This window comes from Aythya ferina (genome assembly GCF_964211825.1).
Source record: "Aythya ferina genome assembly, chromosome: 2".
Taxonomy (NCBI): Eukaryota; Metazoa; Chordata; class Aves; order Anseriformes; family Anatidae; genus Aythya; species Aythya ferina.
This window is the reverse complement of record NC_140297.1, coordinates 152,234,869-152,249,323: the sequence shown is the minus strand read 5'-3', so window position 1 is coordinate 152,249,323 and position 14,455 is coordinate 152,234,869. Positions and strand designations below refer to the sequence as shown.

Sequence of the window (14,455 nt, the reverse complement as noted above, 5' to 3'; positions counted from 1 at the left end):
GATCCTATCAGCATGCTGCCAATATAATCTTTACACAGATACTGGGCTGATTCTCTGGGACTTCTTAGGCGTGCACAGTTTAGTTTTGTTTTTATCATAAGCAGACTTGGATAAGACAAACACATCAATATCTAACAGAATAGCTACAACAGAAGAATTCTTGTTCCCTACATATTTATTATAAACAAATACAAAGCCATGGTTTCTCAGGTGCCTAGGCAGGTAGCGTTGCATTTTGGATTGATATCCCAGTCTTAGGTCCCTAGCTGCTCCCTGTATTGTATCATAATACAATAACATTTGGTCTTAAATGTGTAGTGTGACAGTCCAAAATAAGAACTCATGTTTTGTGTCCTCAGCTTTGACAACTTGAGTCTTGACCTCAATCTTTTTGAAAGCTTTATTTTGGTTTCATTTAAAGCTGGCTCAGCTTAGGTCTGCTGTATTGGACACATATGCATGAATAGGCTGTCTATCCACATCTGAGTCATTAATAGAAACTCTCAGTTCCAAAAAGGATCTCAGTCATTTAGCTACTGCAAAATATTGTAGTAGTGTAGGAAGCCAAAAGAGTTTATTTCACATAACTTTTGAAACCCAGAGTCCATGCCCTAGGTTCAAAATATAACCACTGGAGAACAAGTCAGTCAGTGGACCTCAAGGTGCCTTTCAGCTGAATAAATATGAGACCGCTATGCAGTGAGATGAATATTCTAAACTACATAGCTCTCTTAATGAGCTCTCTTGACTCTCTTGTAGTTCTCCATGACTATTGTGCAGCTTTTTCCTGGCTTTATTGTCTCTTCCTTGACTACATTGCTGTCTCTTAAACATATTAATGTTGTTTGTTTGTTTGTTTCACAGTATAGTCTTCTTTCATGGAAACTGTACTATTTCTTACCTCTCTATATAGTAGTGAGAGAAAAACTAGAATATTTTGTGTCCATGAACTATCAGTTCCATGAAGAAAAGGCTTCTATCTCCAGGACTGTTGATTTCACACATATCTCCTTTTTCCTGTACTCCATTCATAAGAATATCCTGAGTGTATCCATGAGCATATTTTGCTCTTACAGTAACCATCAGTGGCCTTCTGTGTATTTTCACAGACAGAAGCTGTTCTCAAAGCATTGTCACATAGCCTGCTTGGTGTCATTGGGACTTTCAGTGAATCTTGAGATTCTTGTGACGAAACTTTCAGTTCTACAGGATGAAATCTGTGGTTTCTGTTCCAGTCTTTTTTTCTTCATTATTCTCTCTTCCCAAATACAATTTGTTTTCTCTGGCTACATTGTTCTTTCCTTCAAAATTCTGAATAAGCTTGCCGAAGGAATGGAACATTTCTGGGAAGCTTCACTGTGTTCTGTGTTCATCACATACAAACTTTTGCAAAGACTTGTAAGAGTGAAATGCTGAAACAAATGTAAGATAACATTGTGTACTCCTAGTACATCATGAGAAGAGTTTCAAAACTAATATTACCACATGGAAGCTCAAGGGACATTAATGTGTAAACCATTTTATTTCAGTTCATTAGGGAACAGAGCTTCCATTTTGGTATTTTTCATATATTATTTCAAAATGTTTTGTAATTTGGTACTACAAAAAACAAACAAACAAACAAACAAAACAAAAACACTATAATCTTATGTATATAACACCTTTTCTCTTTATTATCTATTGAGCTATTATTTTTTTCTGGACTCCTACACATATAAGCCATAGCTTAGATCCAGTTCAGAATTTGCTCTGCTAAATCCAAATCTGAATAGCCTGAAATTGAGGACAATTCCAGGTAAGTTGAAATATAGCCTACTTGGATTCAGGGAGTGGATATGGCTGATCTAAACATACTGACAAACTAGGATAGAAAAGCTGTAGTGATATTTTCACTGCACCCTTAAATTTGTCTTGCAATAAGGCCCAAGCATAGGGGTAGTGTTATACCTTACTCAACAAGATGAGGAATAGTGGATGTGTAGTCAAACCTGAATCTGAAGATAAAACTTACTGTTACAGAGGGTTTAAGAAACAGAGTACATCTCACCTATGTACATCTCACCTACACTTAGACACCTGGAATTGCAGAAGTCTCTCCGGAATGTTCTGTTGAACATTCCAGAGTGGAGCAGTGGAGTTACTTTTAATTTGCATAGGTTTAATTGAAATAAAAATCTTTGGGAAAAGAGATCTGAAAGGACAATAACTGGCAGAAACAGGGACAATAAACTTGATTTATGAAATGCTGAGTGCTTTGTTCTCAGTGAATTAAAACAATTTACCACATTTCTCAGGCATGTCAGTTACTTGATTGACTTCATGTCCCAGATTTAAGCAAGAAAAAAGGAACAAATTTAGAAAAATATAATGAAAGATTGATGAGAAGAAATTCTGGTTTTAATGGTTTACTCAAAGGAATTTAATTGTCTATTCAATGTACACATTTAACAATACTTGGATAAGGATCACATTCACACAAATGAAGTTTTTAGAGTATGCCAAAGGACATGTTTTATTTTAAAATGTTTGGACCTCAGAGCATATTTTCATCTGATTTATCTTTTGAATGTCTTTCATAAAAACAGTAGATCAGTTTGTTCGTTTGTTTTGAAATCGATGACATTCTTAACCACAGTTGACCCACTATTAATTAAAATTAGGAAAATCTTGCATTTCTGTAATTACCATATTCTGACATGCCAGAAATCAGGCTACATTGTTTTAATGGTCATTTCTGAGTTTATAGTTTGAGACCGAAAATATAGTATAATTTTAAGACACCTGTGTTGTGCAGTATACAAAATATCACTCTTCCAAACTGCCCACAGAAAACTAGCCTACTGGGGTAGGGAAGCATTTCATACACAGGTGGACCCTAGATAGACAGACAGAGGCAATGGCAGCAATTTCCCTGGCTTATTTCTTCAACAGCAGTTTCTCAACAAGAAAACAAGTGAAACAGTAACAGATCTATGGAACATGTCTCTGTCTCTCTCTCTCTCTCTCTCTCTTTTTTTTTTTTTTTTTTTTTTCCTTTTTTCCTGGAGTAATTGTCTCAGATTTATGAAAACTGATTTTTCCTGAAGCCAACTGTTTGCACATTTATTTTTATTAGCAGTGGTATTGTGATGTGGTTTAATGTTGGGTTTTCTTATTTTTCTTCCCAGGGTGATACCAATGGTCATTCAATTTTCTATTCTGATTATGCTGCACTCCGCTCTTGTGCTAATCACCACAGCAGAGGATTACAAATGTTTACCCTTAATGCTCCGGAAAACTTGCTGCTGGATTAATGAGACCTACTTGGCCAGGAATGTCATTATATTTGCATCTATTCTGATTAATTTTCTTGGAGCCATCATAAATATTGTAAGCTTCATAGGGAACCAAGGTCTATTATACAGGAAAATATGATTTATGAATTATTAAGCTTGCTAAAGGACTTGCTAACTAATGTGTTTATAAGCCAGATATAATTTAAATATAAAAGGCAAAGTACCACAGCTTCAGGAAATTCAGACTGTTGTTTAAACTATGTTTTTCTGAAATATGTAATTATTTCTCCTTCATAAGGATCATCTATTTTTAAAACCCTTCTGCCATTTTCTGTTCAATATATCCACGGTTTGAGAATGATTCACAATTTTCTGACATTCTGATATACTTTCTTAAAGACCGTTAGTCCATAGTGCTTATAGGTATTAAATTCCTCATCTCACAGTTCTATTAATTAGATTACTAAAAAATGAGAAGAGTGAACAAAACCAGAAAATACCTATAGGGAAAGGATAGAGCAGGTGAAGTTGGGCCAGTAACCTCAGCATAGGAGAAAAGTTTAAAAGCCTAAAGGGGTTTTAACAACTCCTTTCAGTCCAGATTCACTTTAACTGAAGTATCCAGCTATGGTCATGGTCACTCTCAGCTTCCTTTATAGTCAGTGCAGAAAAACAGGTATCCCCAAAGATGTCTTTTAATCATACTGGTCCCAATAACAATATTTTCCTCTCTCCACTATTGTCATGGTTTAACCCGGCCAGCAGCTAAACACCACACAGCTGTTCGCTCACCCTCCCCCCTCCCTCTCTGGGATAGGGGAGAGAAATGGGAAAGTAAAGCCCATGAGTTGAGATAAAGACAGTTTATTAAGACAGGAAAATAATAATAAAATTAATAATAATAACAATAATAATAATAACAACAATGATGATAATAGTACTACTACTAATAATGTGTACAAACAAGTGATGCACAATGCAATTGCTCACCACCCGCTGACCGATGCCCAGCCTAACCCCGAGCAGTCCAGTCCCCCTCCCCCAGCTAGCCACCCCTATATATTGTTTAGCAGATGGTATGGAATACCCCCTTGGCTAGTTTGGGTCAGCTGTCCTGGGTCTGTCCCCTCCCAGCTCTTGCTGCACCCCCAGCCTGCCCGTTGTCAGGACAGAGCAAGAAGCTGAGACATCCTTGGCTTGGTGTAAGCATTGCTCTGCAGCAATTAAAACATCGGGTCATTATCAGCACTCTTCTCATCCTAAGCCAAAACATAGCATTCTACCAGCTACTAGTAAGAATATTAACTCTGTCCTAACTGAAACCAGGACAACTATCCACACTAGGAATATGGTCTGACTGGTCTCCTAAAGTACATGTCTCCACTAAGTCCCAGGTATAACAAATCTAGACCAAATTTTATCAGCATATCTGTGAGAAAAGGCATATACCAAATTTTGTTTCACAACTGTGCTTGGATAAAATTATTGCTAACTGAATACTGTCAGCCTGGCTGACATGCCATTTTTACCATGTAAAGGAGTAACACAGGTGCAAATACAATAAAGCCCTGATTATCCAAATGTCATTAGAAATAAGAGACAGCTTTGCATGAATTAGGCAGATAATAGTATCAGACAACCTGGCAGGTATTGAAACCTGAGTCAAGAAGACAGTAAACATCTCACTGATAGATTAAAAAATAACATTTTTATCACACCTCCTTCTTCTAAGGAACCTTTTGGGTATGGATGCAGCTGTGCTTTTTCATCTGAATTCTGTTCTTCATAGATATTTATTACCTTAAGATTAGACCAAGAAAGCATTTAATGACAATAGAAATAATAGCAACTATAACAGTACAGGTTACCAATATGCTAGAACTGAACATGTGTCTTGGTTTATTTGTGATACCACACTGTCACTGATAGGAGAGTCATTTGGAGAAAGAAGAATGTCACCACTGAGAAAATACAAATACGGTCGATGACAGGAAGTTCAATAGGGCTGAAAACTTCCTAAAGATAAGGACAGTGCTACATTATAGTATAGATCACTAAGGTGTGTTGTATAATGTAGAGGTTTTTAAACCGTGTTTGACAAATATCTGTCAGGAAAGATTTTGGTATAATGAATCCTGCTCTTGGAACAAGGCAACCAAACCCAAATTTCTATCGATATTATGATAACAAGATTTTCTTCATGGTTTGTTGTGGATTATTTTTGAAGATTGTGACCACTGTAATCATGTGTGATGGCTAATCCGAAAATAGTCTTAAGAAACGTAATTGGTTTTACTCTTATGCCAGTGGGCTTCTATAAGGCAAGAAATAGTTACATTTATTGTCTTATATTCAGAATTGTAGTGATTTGAGGCGCTGGGACCTGACCTCTACAAGAAACCATAGCATTTATACAATATATAATTAATTTATATGAAAATGAAACCTGCCTTAATAATACTTTATCTACTTCCTGCAGACCACTAAACAGGTGATTTCTATGAAGCAACCACTTGTTTCCATATGGTGGACTGCAACACTGTAGGGACCAATGTGGACTTAAGAGTAGGTAATGCAAGGTCAGCCTTGCAGCTATGCGCATACACTGAGTTCAAATTCAGCCAGCTGGAGGGAAGTAAGGCTCAGATACATTCTAACAAAATTTTTTGTTTTCATCAGATGGGCATATATGATTCTCTATATCAACTACATTCTTATCATTAAAACATTAGGAAAAAAAAAAAAAAAAAAAAAAAGATTATTATCCTGAATATTATTTAGAGGCACCCAGAGATGGCACTCTGCCTTGTAGAGAGGTGCTATACACCTCATGAGTTTGCAGAAGTTATCTTTATCCATTGTCATGCAAGACTGTACAGAAAACCTAGAAAATGTTGCTGCACTTCAGAGATGGCTGAGTTGCTGAAAGAATAAACAAGAGAGTTCCAAGCTCAAAATTAATTACAATTTAATGTTAATCAATTGGGCTTCATTAAACAAACTATCTAACTGTTAGAAAGAGGGACAAGGGAACTAGTTTGTACATACCAGGTTGATGAAATGACCTAGTATAAACATCCAGATTGGATTAATATATGTGATGGGAAACTCCATCTGCTTTGACTGTCAAAACATGAAAACATTCATGATATTTTTTTCCTATGTTCTAAGACCATGATATATTACGATTCAACACTGATGTCGTATTTATATTTAATACAGCCAGTCTGAAATACTATTAAAATAATGCAGGTCATAACAGTAAAATGTTGTATTTTCTGAAATTCTCCTAGATAGTATTCTCAAAAACATTGTATCACGAACCATTTTTCATTCCCTTACATTCTAGATGTCTCACTTACAATTCTGGGACCATGTTATTCTTTGACACATGGATGATGTCATGGGCTTTTTTCCCACTCCTACAAGGATAACTCCATCCATAACAACATGGCAGGAAAAACCTGTCTTCAAGCAAGTGTACACATACAGTTTGATTTTATGCTCACAATATAATTATGTTGTCTATAATTCATAGTAAAATATAGACATTATCACTTGATAGTTCTTAAGAGTCCAATGTCAGTCTTCTGAAACTCCTGGAGGAGCTCATCTTTCACCTTTAGGAATAGGATTGAATAGGAAGGCTACCCAGATGCTAAATGCCTGTAGTGTGAATAGTTTTCCCCTTTCCTTTTAATTCCCACTTTTCTGTCTTCATGCTGTCCATTTAGCCCTTGATGGCAGTTAGGAAGCTAGTATGGAGAGGAGCAGGTCAACCAGTTCCACCCTTGAACCCAGCCAGACAGCCACACAAGCACGTAGTCACTAGCACACAATGTAGGCCTGATTTATTTATTTTTTTCCTTCTTTCCTTTATTCACAGCTATGGTGTGATTTTGACAAACCAGTGCCCCTGAAGAACCAGACGTTCAACAGTTCATCTGCATCTTTTGCAGACATCTGTTCCTATCCTGAGGTATTTCTGAGGATACTTTTGAATCTGAGGCACAGCTCTACAGCAGTTATATGGCGACTACTAACTAAAATCTATGACCACTAAAATAGTGGTGGTGGAGTCAGGTGCCTTAATAGGACTGTGAAGCTGAACTTTGTCATCTATCAATAGACTGGCAGAAGAAGTAGAAATGGGTTACAGAATGAATCAATCTTATGGCCTAATAGAACATTACAACCAGAATCTCAACCTAAAAATCTTAGGATATAAAGATTTTTATTGTCCTTGCTGTTCAGCCTGTATATATGCAGACAGCATTCAGCAGACAGCTGAAATGTGAGTAGACATGAGACACTGAGATGTGACAAGACTTGCATTTTAGTACAATAAAAGATTTTTTTTTTTTCAATAAAAGTCATTAAGAAAAATGGAAACCCTCTCTGGCTAGTAATATCCTTGTTCATGCATGAAATCAGTGACAAGTCATTATTAAATGCTTTACCAAACTAAGTCCTCCAGCTTCCTTTCTGTAAGCAGCAGAATCTCATTTGCCCAAATTTTTAACTTTTGCTACCTCTCTTGTGTATTTAAAAATAATTGAAAACACATCCAGCAATGATCCAATGCACCAACTCAATAAAACATACTGCTTAATTCATAGGAAGCTAATGGAAGAGACTAATATTTTTTATCAATAAATAAATAAACACAATTAAAAAAAAAAAAAAAAAAGTTATTTTAAATTTCCATTTGAAACAAACAAAAATTTCCTCTCTGTGATGAGCAATCTGATAGCAAATTCAATGGATTGGTCATGTGCATGTTGCTTAGAATGTCATATGCAACATATGGCAGTGTCATGATATTACCACAAATTGCAAAGGTGCACACTTTCCCAGAGGAACTATACTAAAGAAAAAAGTGCAGTCAGAAAACTGAATGCTGCAGTCTCTCCTAAGCCTGTATGATACGAGTTAATTTAAGCTACATGTGGACCATGTGTGTTTATGTTGCTATTTCAAATCTGAATAGCTTATGGCCATGATTGTTTTTCTATAGCTTCATGGTTTGCATTTAACAGATGACTGATCTTTGAGAAAAATGAGACAATGATGAGATTAGAAAATGAAGTCTGAAATCATTAGAAAATGATTGTAATAAACACCCAAACCTATGGTTTTATCCTCTCTTCAGGTAGCATGGGAAAAGGATAAAGCAGGAATATGATTCTCCTGTCCTAATTAATGTGACTCCTGTGGAAGTTTAGGACCAAAGGAATAGAAGTGATTCCCACTGTTGACTTTTCATTAGCCAGCTACTACATAGAGCATTTCTCACTTTCTTCTTTTCATTATACAGGATGCCCTTTCCATTCTAATACTACGAAAATGCAACAAAGGTGCAAAAGACGATTTCTGCTAATATGGAGGTGTCATGCAAAACAAGAGAAGTTTTAATTAAACATTCTATATGAGCACTTTGTTTCTATAGTAACCTGTACGCTAAGACTTACAAGAGCACCAAATTCAAGACCAATAGTTTTTGATACTTCTGGTCACTGGATCATTTATGCAAATATCAACGAAGTGAATGTATAATCACTAAGCACTAAAAGTAATTGACTGCTGTTTTCTCTTCAGTATTTTGTCTTCACTGGTGTGCTGGCAATGGTGACTTGTGCAGTCTTTCTTCGTCTCAACTCTGTCCTAAAACTGGCAGTACTTCTCATCATGATTGCGATCTATTCTCTGCTGACTGAGACCATCTATGCTTCACTTTTTCTGCAATATGACAACTTTAACCACAATGGAGAGTAAGTGTTCACAGCTTTCTTTAGGAACTGTTTTTTAACAAGGTAAAAGGTCAAGTCTTACCAGAGAATATACATGTTGGATGACATAAAGTAAAGAATAGGGTTGGTTACAAGAGGCATTGACTAATCTAGCAAGATTTCTAATGTGATTGATTTTTTTTCTCAGACCTTTTTATTTAAGTACTCATTTCATGAGGAAAAGTAAATATTGAGAAGGGATTATCTCTTAAGTCTCCCATAGTCCATCCATGTTGCCAAAAATATGTTATAGTTCATATACACCACTTGTTTCTAGTCCTAAATACTCCAGAAGTACTGATTTAAACTTTTGCCTCCAATTAAGAAAACAAGAGTAAACAGTTGATGTTTTAGGGGCAGGGTTTTACCCATATAAATCTCGAAATATAGCATACAGTTGCTAAAGATATAAGGAATACAGGGATGATCTCATTTTGTAGACTCTCCTGTCAGAAAGAGGAGCTGAAGAGCCAGTGGGAGGACAGAAGATCCACCACGATTTGCAGCTAGAGCTTCTCCAAGTGTTAAATAACTCTGAACCTAGAGTAGCAGTGATTTAGCTCATTCAGAAAAATACATCTTTAATCTGTAGTACTCGACCAGCTTGTACTGCTGCTTGTGCTTTATTTAAGTGCATGCCAGCAAAACCTGTAACTGAAGAGCTGCAAAAGCATAGAAAAGCATCCATTTGCACTGCAAGTAGTTCTCACAACAGCCATGTCTTTACACACAATAAGGCTTTGCACAAATATCTTTCCTTACTAGCTTCCTACAGTACCAAAATACTAATGGTTTGAGATGCAATTCCTTTTTCTAATCCTAGTTATGCTCTTATTATCTAATCATATAACACATAGTATATTCATGACAGAGCCCAGCAAATAAAACAAATGGCAGGAAGGAAATAATACTCTGACCAAGAGCATTAACTAGAAGTAGGTATCATGGTCATTGTCTGATGATGTCATGATCATATTTTTTTTTCCACTAACTAAGCACAGCAAAGAAAATTTATGCTTGTGTGAAAATCTTCAGATTCAGAACAGTTTCTATTGCACATGGAAATAAAACTCTACAGGGACTTTACCACAAAGTAAAACACCCAGGAATATACTTCAGAGCAACCAACAGTCCAGGAGAACTGGACTCATCTCAGCTCAGATGCTCCACACTCAGGAAAAGGACTTGAGTTTCACCTCTGACATTAGAGAGCACAAGGTTCAAGGCCCTGTTTTCAGAAGCTTCCCTGTTTTCTTAGCTATACTAAATAGTTGAATAAAAGGTTTTACAACTTAATACAAAACTCATCTGTCTTATATATTTGGGGCTATAACTACATTACTACAATATCCAGTAATAGAGGCATTTGTAACTATTACCTTTGAGGTTGCTGCCCTCAGCCAGTGTATCAGAGTCCTTCCAGAATCCTGGGGAGGCCATATTTCATACAACTGCAAAATGGGAAAACACTTGAATTCAAAGTATTTAAATTCTTCATCAGACAGACAAGGTCAGTTCAGTTACCTCACTCCCAAGAAAGTTTCTATTTGGTTTAGTCTTGTCAAGGTCCACCTTTCTGTGTTGTCTAGTTGTCTTGGGAGTCCTCTGGCAAGAATCATATATCTTTCTTTCAAAATTACATAAATGGATTCAGGGTTTGGGCTGTGCATTACTTAAGGTTGGACTGTTTCCATTCAGCTCCAAATTTTGTTCCCTCTCCTTTTTGTTTCATTATAAACTTGGCCCTACCAATTCCCCAACCTCTCCATTCATGTCTTTCCCCCCTGAGAAACATGCCTCTCTACAACCCCCTGACATTGTAGAGATAATTGCTTTTTCAGTTTTGTCATCTTTTCACATAATTGTAATTCCTCTTTGTATCTGAAATCTACTTAAACTGTTCTGGGCTCTTTTCACCATATTTCATCACACTTTCTCCATTGCTCCACACACAGCATCTCTGATTCCATTCAGGAGAAAACACTTTCTTAATTCATCTTCGTTGTTTCCCTACTATCTACAAACATTTCCTTTATTTCCTGTCATAGGCAAAGAATTCTATGCTCTCCTCTTTGTGTCTCAGTAAAATCAATATAAGTATATTTAAATTTCAGCAACTGCCTTGGGGTCCATTTCTTATCTCAAGTCCCTTTTCTTGGACTTTTACTGTCACACTCTGGAAGTTTCCCTTTACTAGATCCAGCCTAAACCTTTCCCTATGCAGATACCACCTCCTATACATGGCAAGGGCTGTTGTGTTCATTGTTGTTTATAAAGCTCCCAGGAAAGTGGAATGACTGGCACACAGCTTACATATCACATTTGAAAGAGAAAGATCATCACCTTCTGTGTACTTACTGTAGGCTACAATTTATTTATTTAATACATTTGTTTCCAAACAGCAAGCACTCTAATTACACTCCTGTCCTCTTGAACTAATTATTTCTAAGTTAAATGTTCAAATGCAGAAGACTTTTTAATGAACAAGAAAAAGTACTAGGGAATTACAGAATGAAATTTCTGCATGATTATAACAAGCACTGACAAATCAATAACTGTATTTTATTTTATTTTTCCAGAACAGACTTCCTGGGTACAAAGGAGGCATCTTTACTACTGATGGCAATGTTCCTTTTAGCTGTATTTTATCATGGTCAACAGGTAATGCAAACATTTGCCTCAACCATTCCCTATATCACTTGCAATTGCAGGATGTGACAATAATTACTTTCAAAATACCAACTGCTTTTTTATCCACTTGAGCATATGACCTTTAACAATTTAATAAGCCATATGCAGAATCTGATTAAAGAAAGCCTACATCTGACACTGCCTAGCATTCTTAAAGAACATGTGCAATGTTATATTCAGCAATAGACAAGTTATATTGTAGTTGTTGATAGAGGTTGAAGGAACAAATAGGATTTTGTTTATCTTAGGTATTTTTGCAATTCTAGTGTTATCTGACTACTTCAGTGTATTTGAGCAGGCATAAAACCAAAATGAAGAAAGGGAATAACAAATCAGTAAATAATAAAAATCCCTTGAAATGACTTAGTATGTTGATAGAAGAAAAACACTGCACTTGAGGAACTGAGGAAAATTTTAGGTTATAGAAGTCTAAGCACCAACACTGACTTTGGGTCATGGACCACTTCCAGGAATGCCTTCACCTAGACCATAGCAAGGACTTAGATGAGGATGATACTTGAGGAATCAAGAAACTACTGTATCAAAATAATAATCAACCAATACATTCACTAAAATACATCTAAAGCAGGGTGTTTTCTTTGCAGTGCTTCTGATTGACAATTTCTATGGCACTACATATCAAGCATGCTGACTTCAGGCAGTTTCTGTTCACATAAAGACGAACAGAACTACTACTTCAAAAGGAAGCATCAATGACAATTGCCCTTAGACATGGTCCTGCATGTTCAACTTGCTTAAAGATTTTCCCCTGAAGAGGATTAGGCTGATTAATACCAGCATTTGTAGATCCTAACTGGAGTGAGGCAATAAGAGAAGGCTAGGAAATTCTTAGCATAAGCAAAGATACAAATCTAAGGGTTGGCAATCTCCTAAAGCAAGAGTAAGCATTTAGAAAGAAACACTGATTAAGACAGAGTAAGAATTAAGACAGAATCCCAAGTAATGCTCTTCAGGATCAAAATCTGAGTGTACACATTTGTATTTTATGAAAAACTGATTGAGGGTATTTGAAACTGTTCTCCAGCCTGGAGGCCTATTGGCACAACACAGCCTTTTTCCAGTCTGTTAATCTTCCTTGTCCCATAAAACAGAGTGGATATACCCAAACTGCCCTTGGAAATGGTCCCTAATGTGTGCTTACCTCTGTACGTTCTCCCAAATGATTCATAGGGCTAATCTATCAGTTTAACAAAATCCAAAAACAGTGCCTGAGAACATTTTCTTGCACTGTTTTATTTACTTTTATAAAGTTAACATAAAAGTATCTGTAAAAATACAAACTATGATATATATATTAAAAGAATTATAAATTATAAAAAGAATTATAATAATCCAGAGCACATTAAAAAAGCCTCTTCAATTGTTTGAACTGATGGAGAATTCATTAAATCTGATAAAGCTGTCCTCCAGCACAGCTTTACTTCTTAAAAACTGCAGAATTAGAATCACTCAAGATATGCCTCATTCTAGGTGTTTTTGCAAAAGAGATTACTTTTGTAAAATCAAGCTCATGGGTATTTAATTTCTGAACAGCTCATTCTCTGCTATTCTTTATCCAGTGTGATTTAAAGTTAATCCCTACATTTGCAGATATACTTTTAAATTAGATTCTTATCAAGAAAAGGTTCTGTATGTCTAATCAAAGTCAGTGTCTTAAAATCTTACGTGTATTTCAACCAAGAAATAGAGACATTCTCTTGTGCTAAACCCATAATTATATATAGTTCTTTCACTGATTTATGACATCAAGCCAAATAGAATAATTCCTCATTAGAAAGCAAATTTCATCTAGAAACATATTCTTAAGATGAGTAGTACACATTTTACAACAGTATTTCTGCAAGCCAAAGTTGAAAAAATGTTCATTAAAGAAGTATTGTGGACAATTTTGACGTTGCACATTCTGTACTTAAAATGTGTTTATATACCACTTTAACATTTTAATGAGTTAAATATAACATATAACATCTTTCAAAATCTTATCAAAATACAATATCACATACAGTCTTCTCTCTTGGAAATGCATCTCTTGTGAAAAGACACAAAAGTAACCTATTAAACCTGATTGCAACCTACCACTATGGTTTTGAAAAAAAAATAAAAAATAAAAATAAAAAATTGACAAATGCAGAAGGAATAAAACTGCCCACAGAAGGCTCAGTCCTTCTCCTCCCTCTACTCCAATTAGACCTTATGAAGCAAAGGACAAAGACCATCTCTGGTTTCTTTTGGGTTGCAGATGGGTTCTCATGTAGGCAAATGTTGACCAGTTGCTCTTCCGCTTCTGGAGATCTTTCGTGCAAATGACAACTTGACTTTGACAGGGCAGGCAGAGACTGCTTTGTACACAACCTCTAAATGTAAGAGATATAGCTTTGCTCTCCAAAGCCTTGTGGGAAGGGAGGAAGAACTGACATTCCTACAAAGCAATCTATCTGCAAAAAACATGACCCCCTTAACCTTCTTTATGCTTGGGAAAACAAGGAAGAATGAGGAAATAGGAAGAGGAGTTTGTTACAGTTGAAAGAGAAAAAGAGAGGAAAATACATATCTAATTCTGATATTATGCTACAGATCTCTTCATTAATCTTTCTATGCACAGATTTTAAATTAGTGAGTAAAGGCTATTTGCTTTTTTTATTTGAAGTTAGGCAATTTTCAGTGGTTGAATGTGCCCTT

At 35.9% G+C, this 14,455-nt stretch overlaps 1 protein-coding gene across 1 annotated transcript in view; it reads left to right on the top strand.

The window, feature by feature from the left end:
- ADCY8 (adenylate cyclase 8) overlaps positions 1-14,455 on the top strand; it is a 123,297-nt gene that overhangs the window by 92,051 nt on the left and 16,791 nt on the right. Inside the window, exons 10-13 of the mRNA XM_084508988.1 lie at positions 3,168-3,369; positions 7,162-7,254; positions 8,874-9,046; positions 11,644-11,725. Coding sequence (XP_084365114.1) covers positions 3,168-3,369; positions 7,162-7,254; positions 8,874-9,046; positions 11,644-11,725 — 550 coding nt within the window. The remainder of the gene's footprint in view (positions 1-3,167; positions 3,370-7,161; positions 7,255-8,873; positions 9,047-11,643; positions 11,726-14,455) is intronic.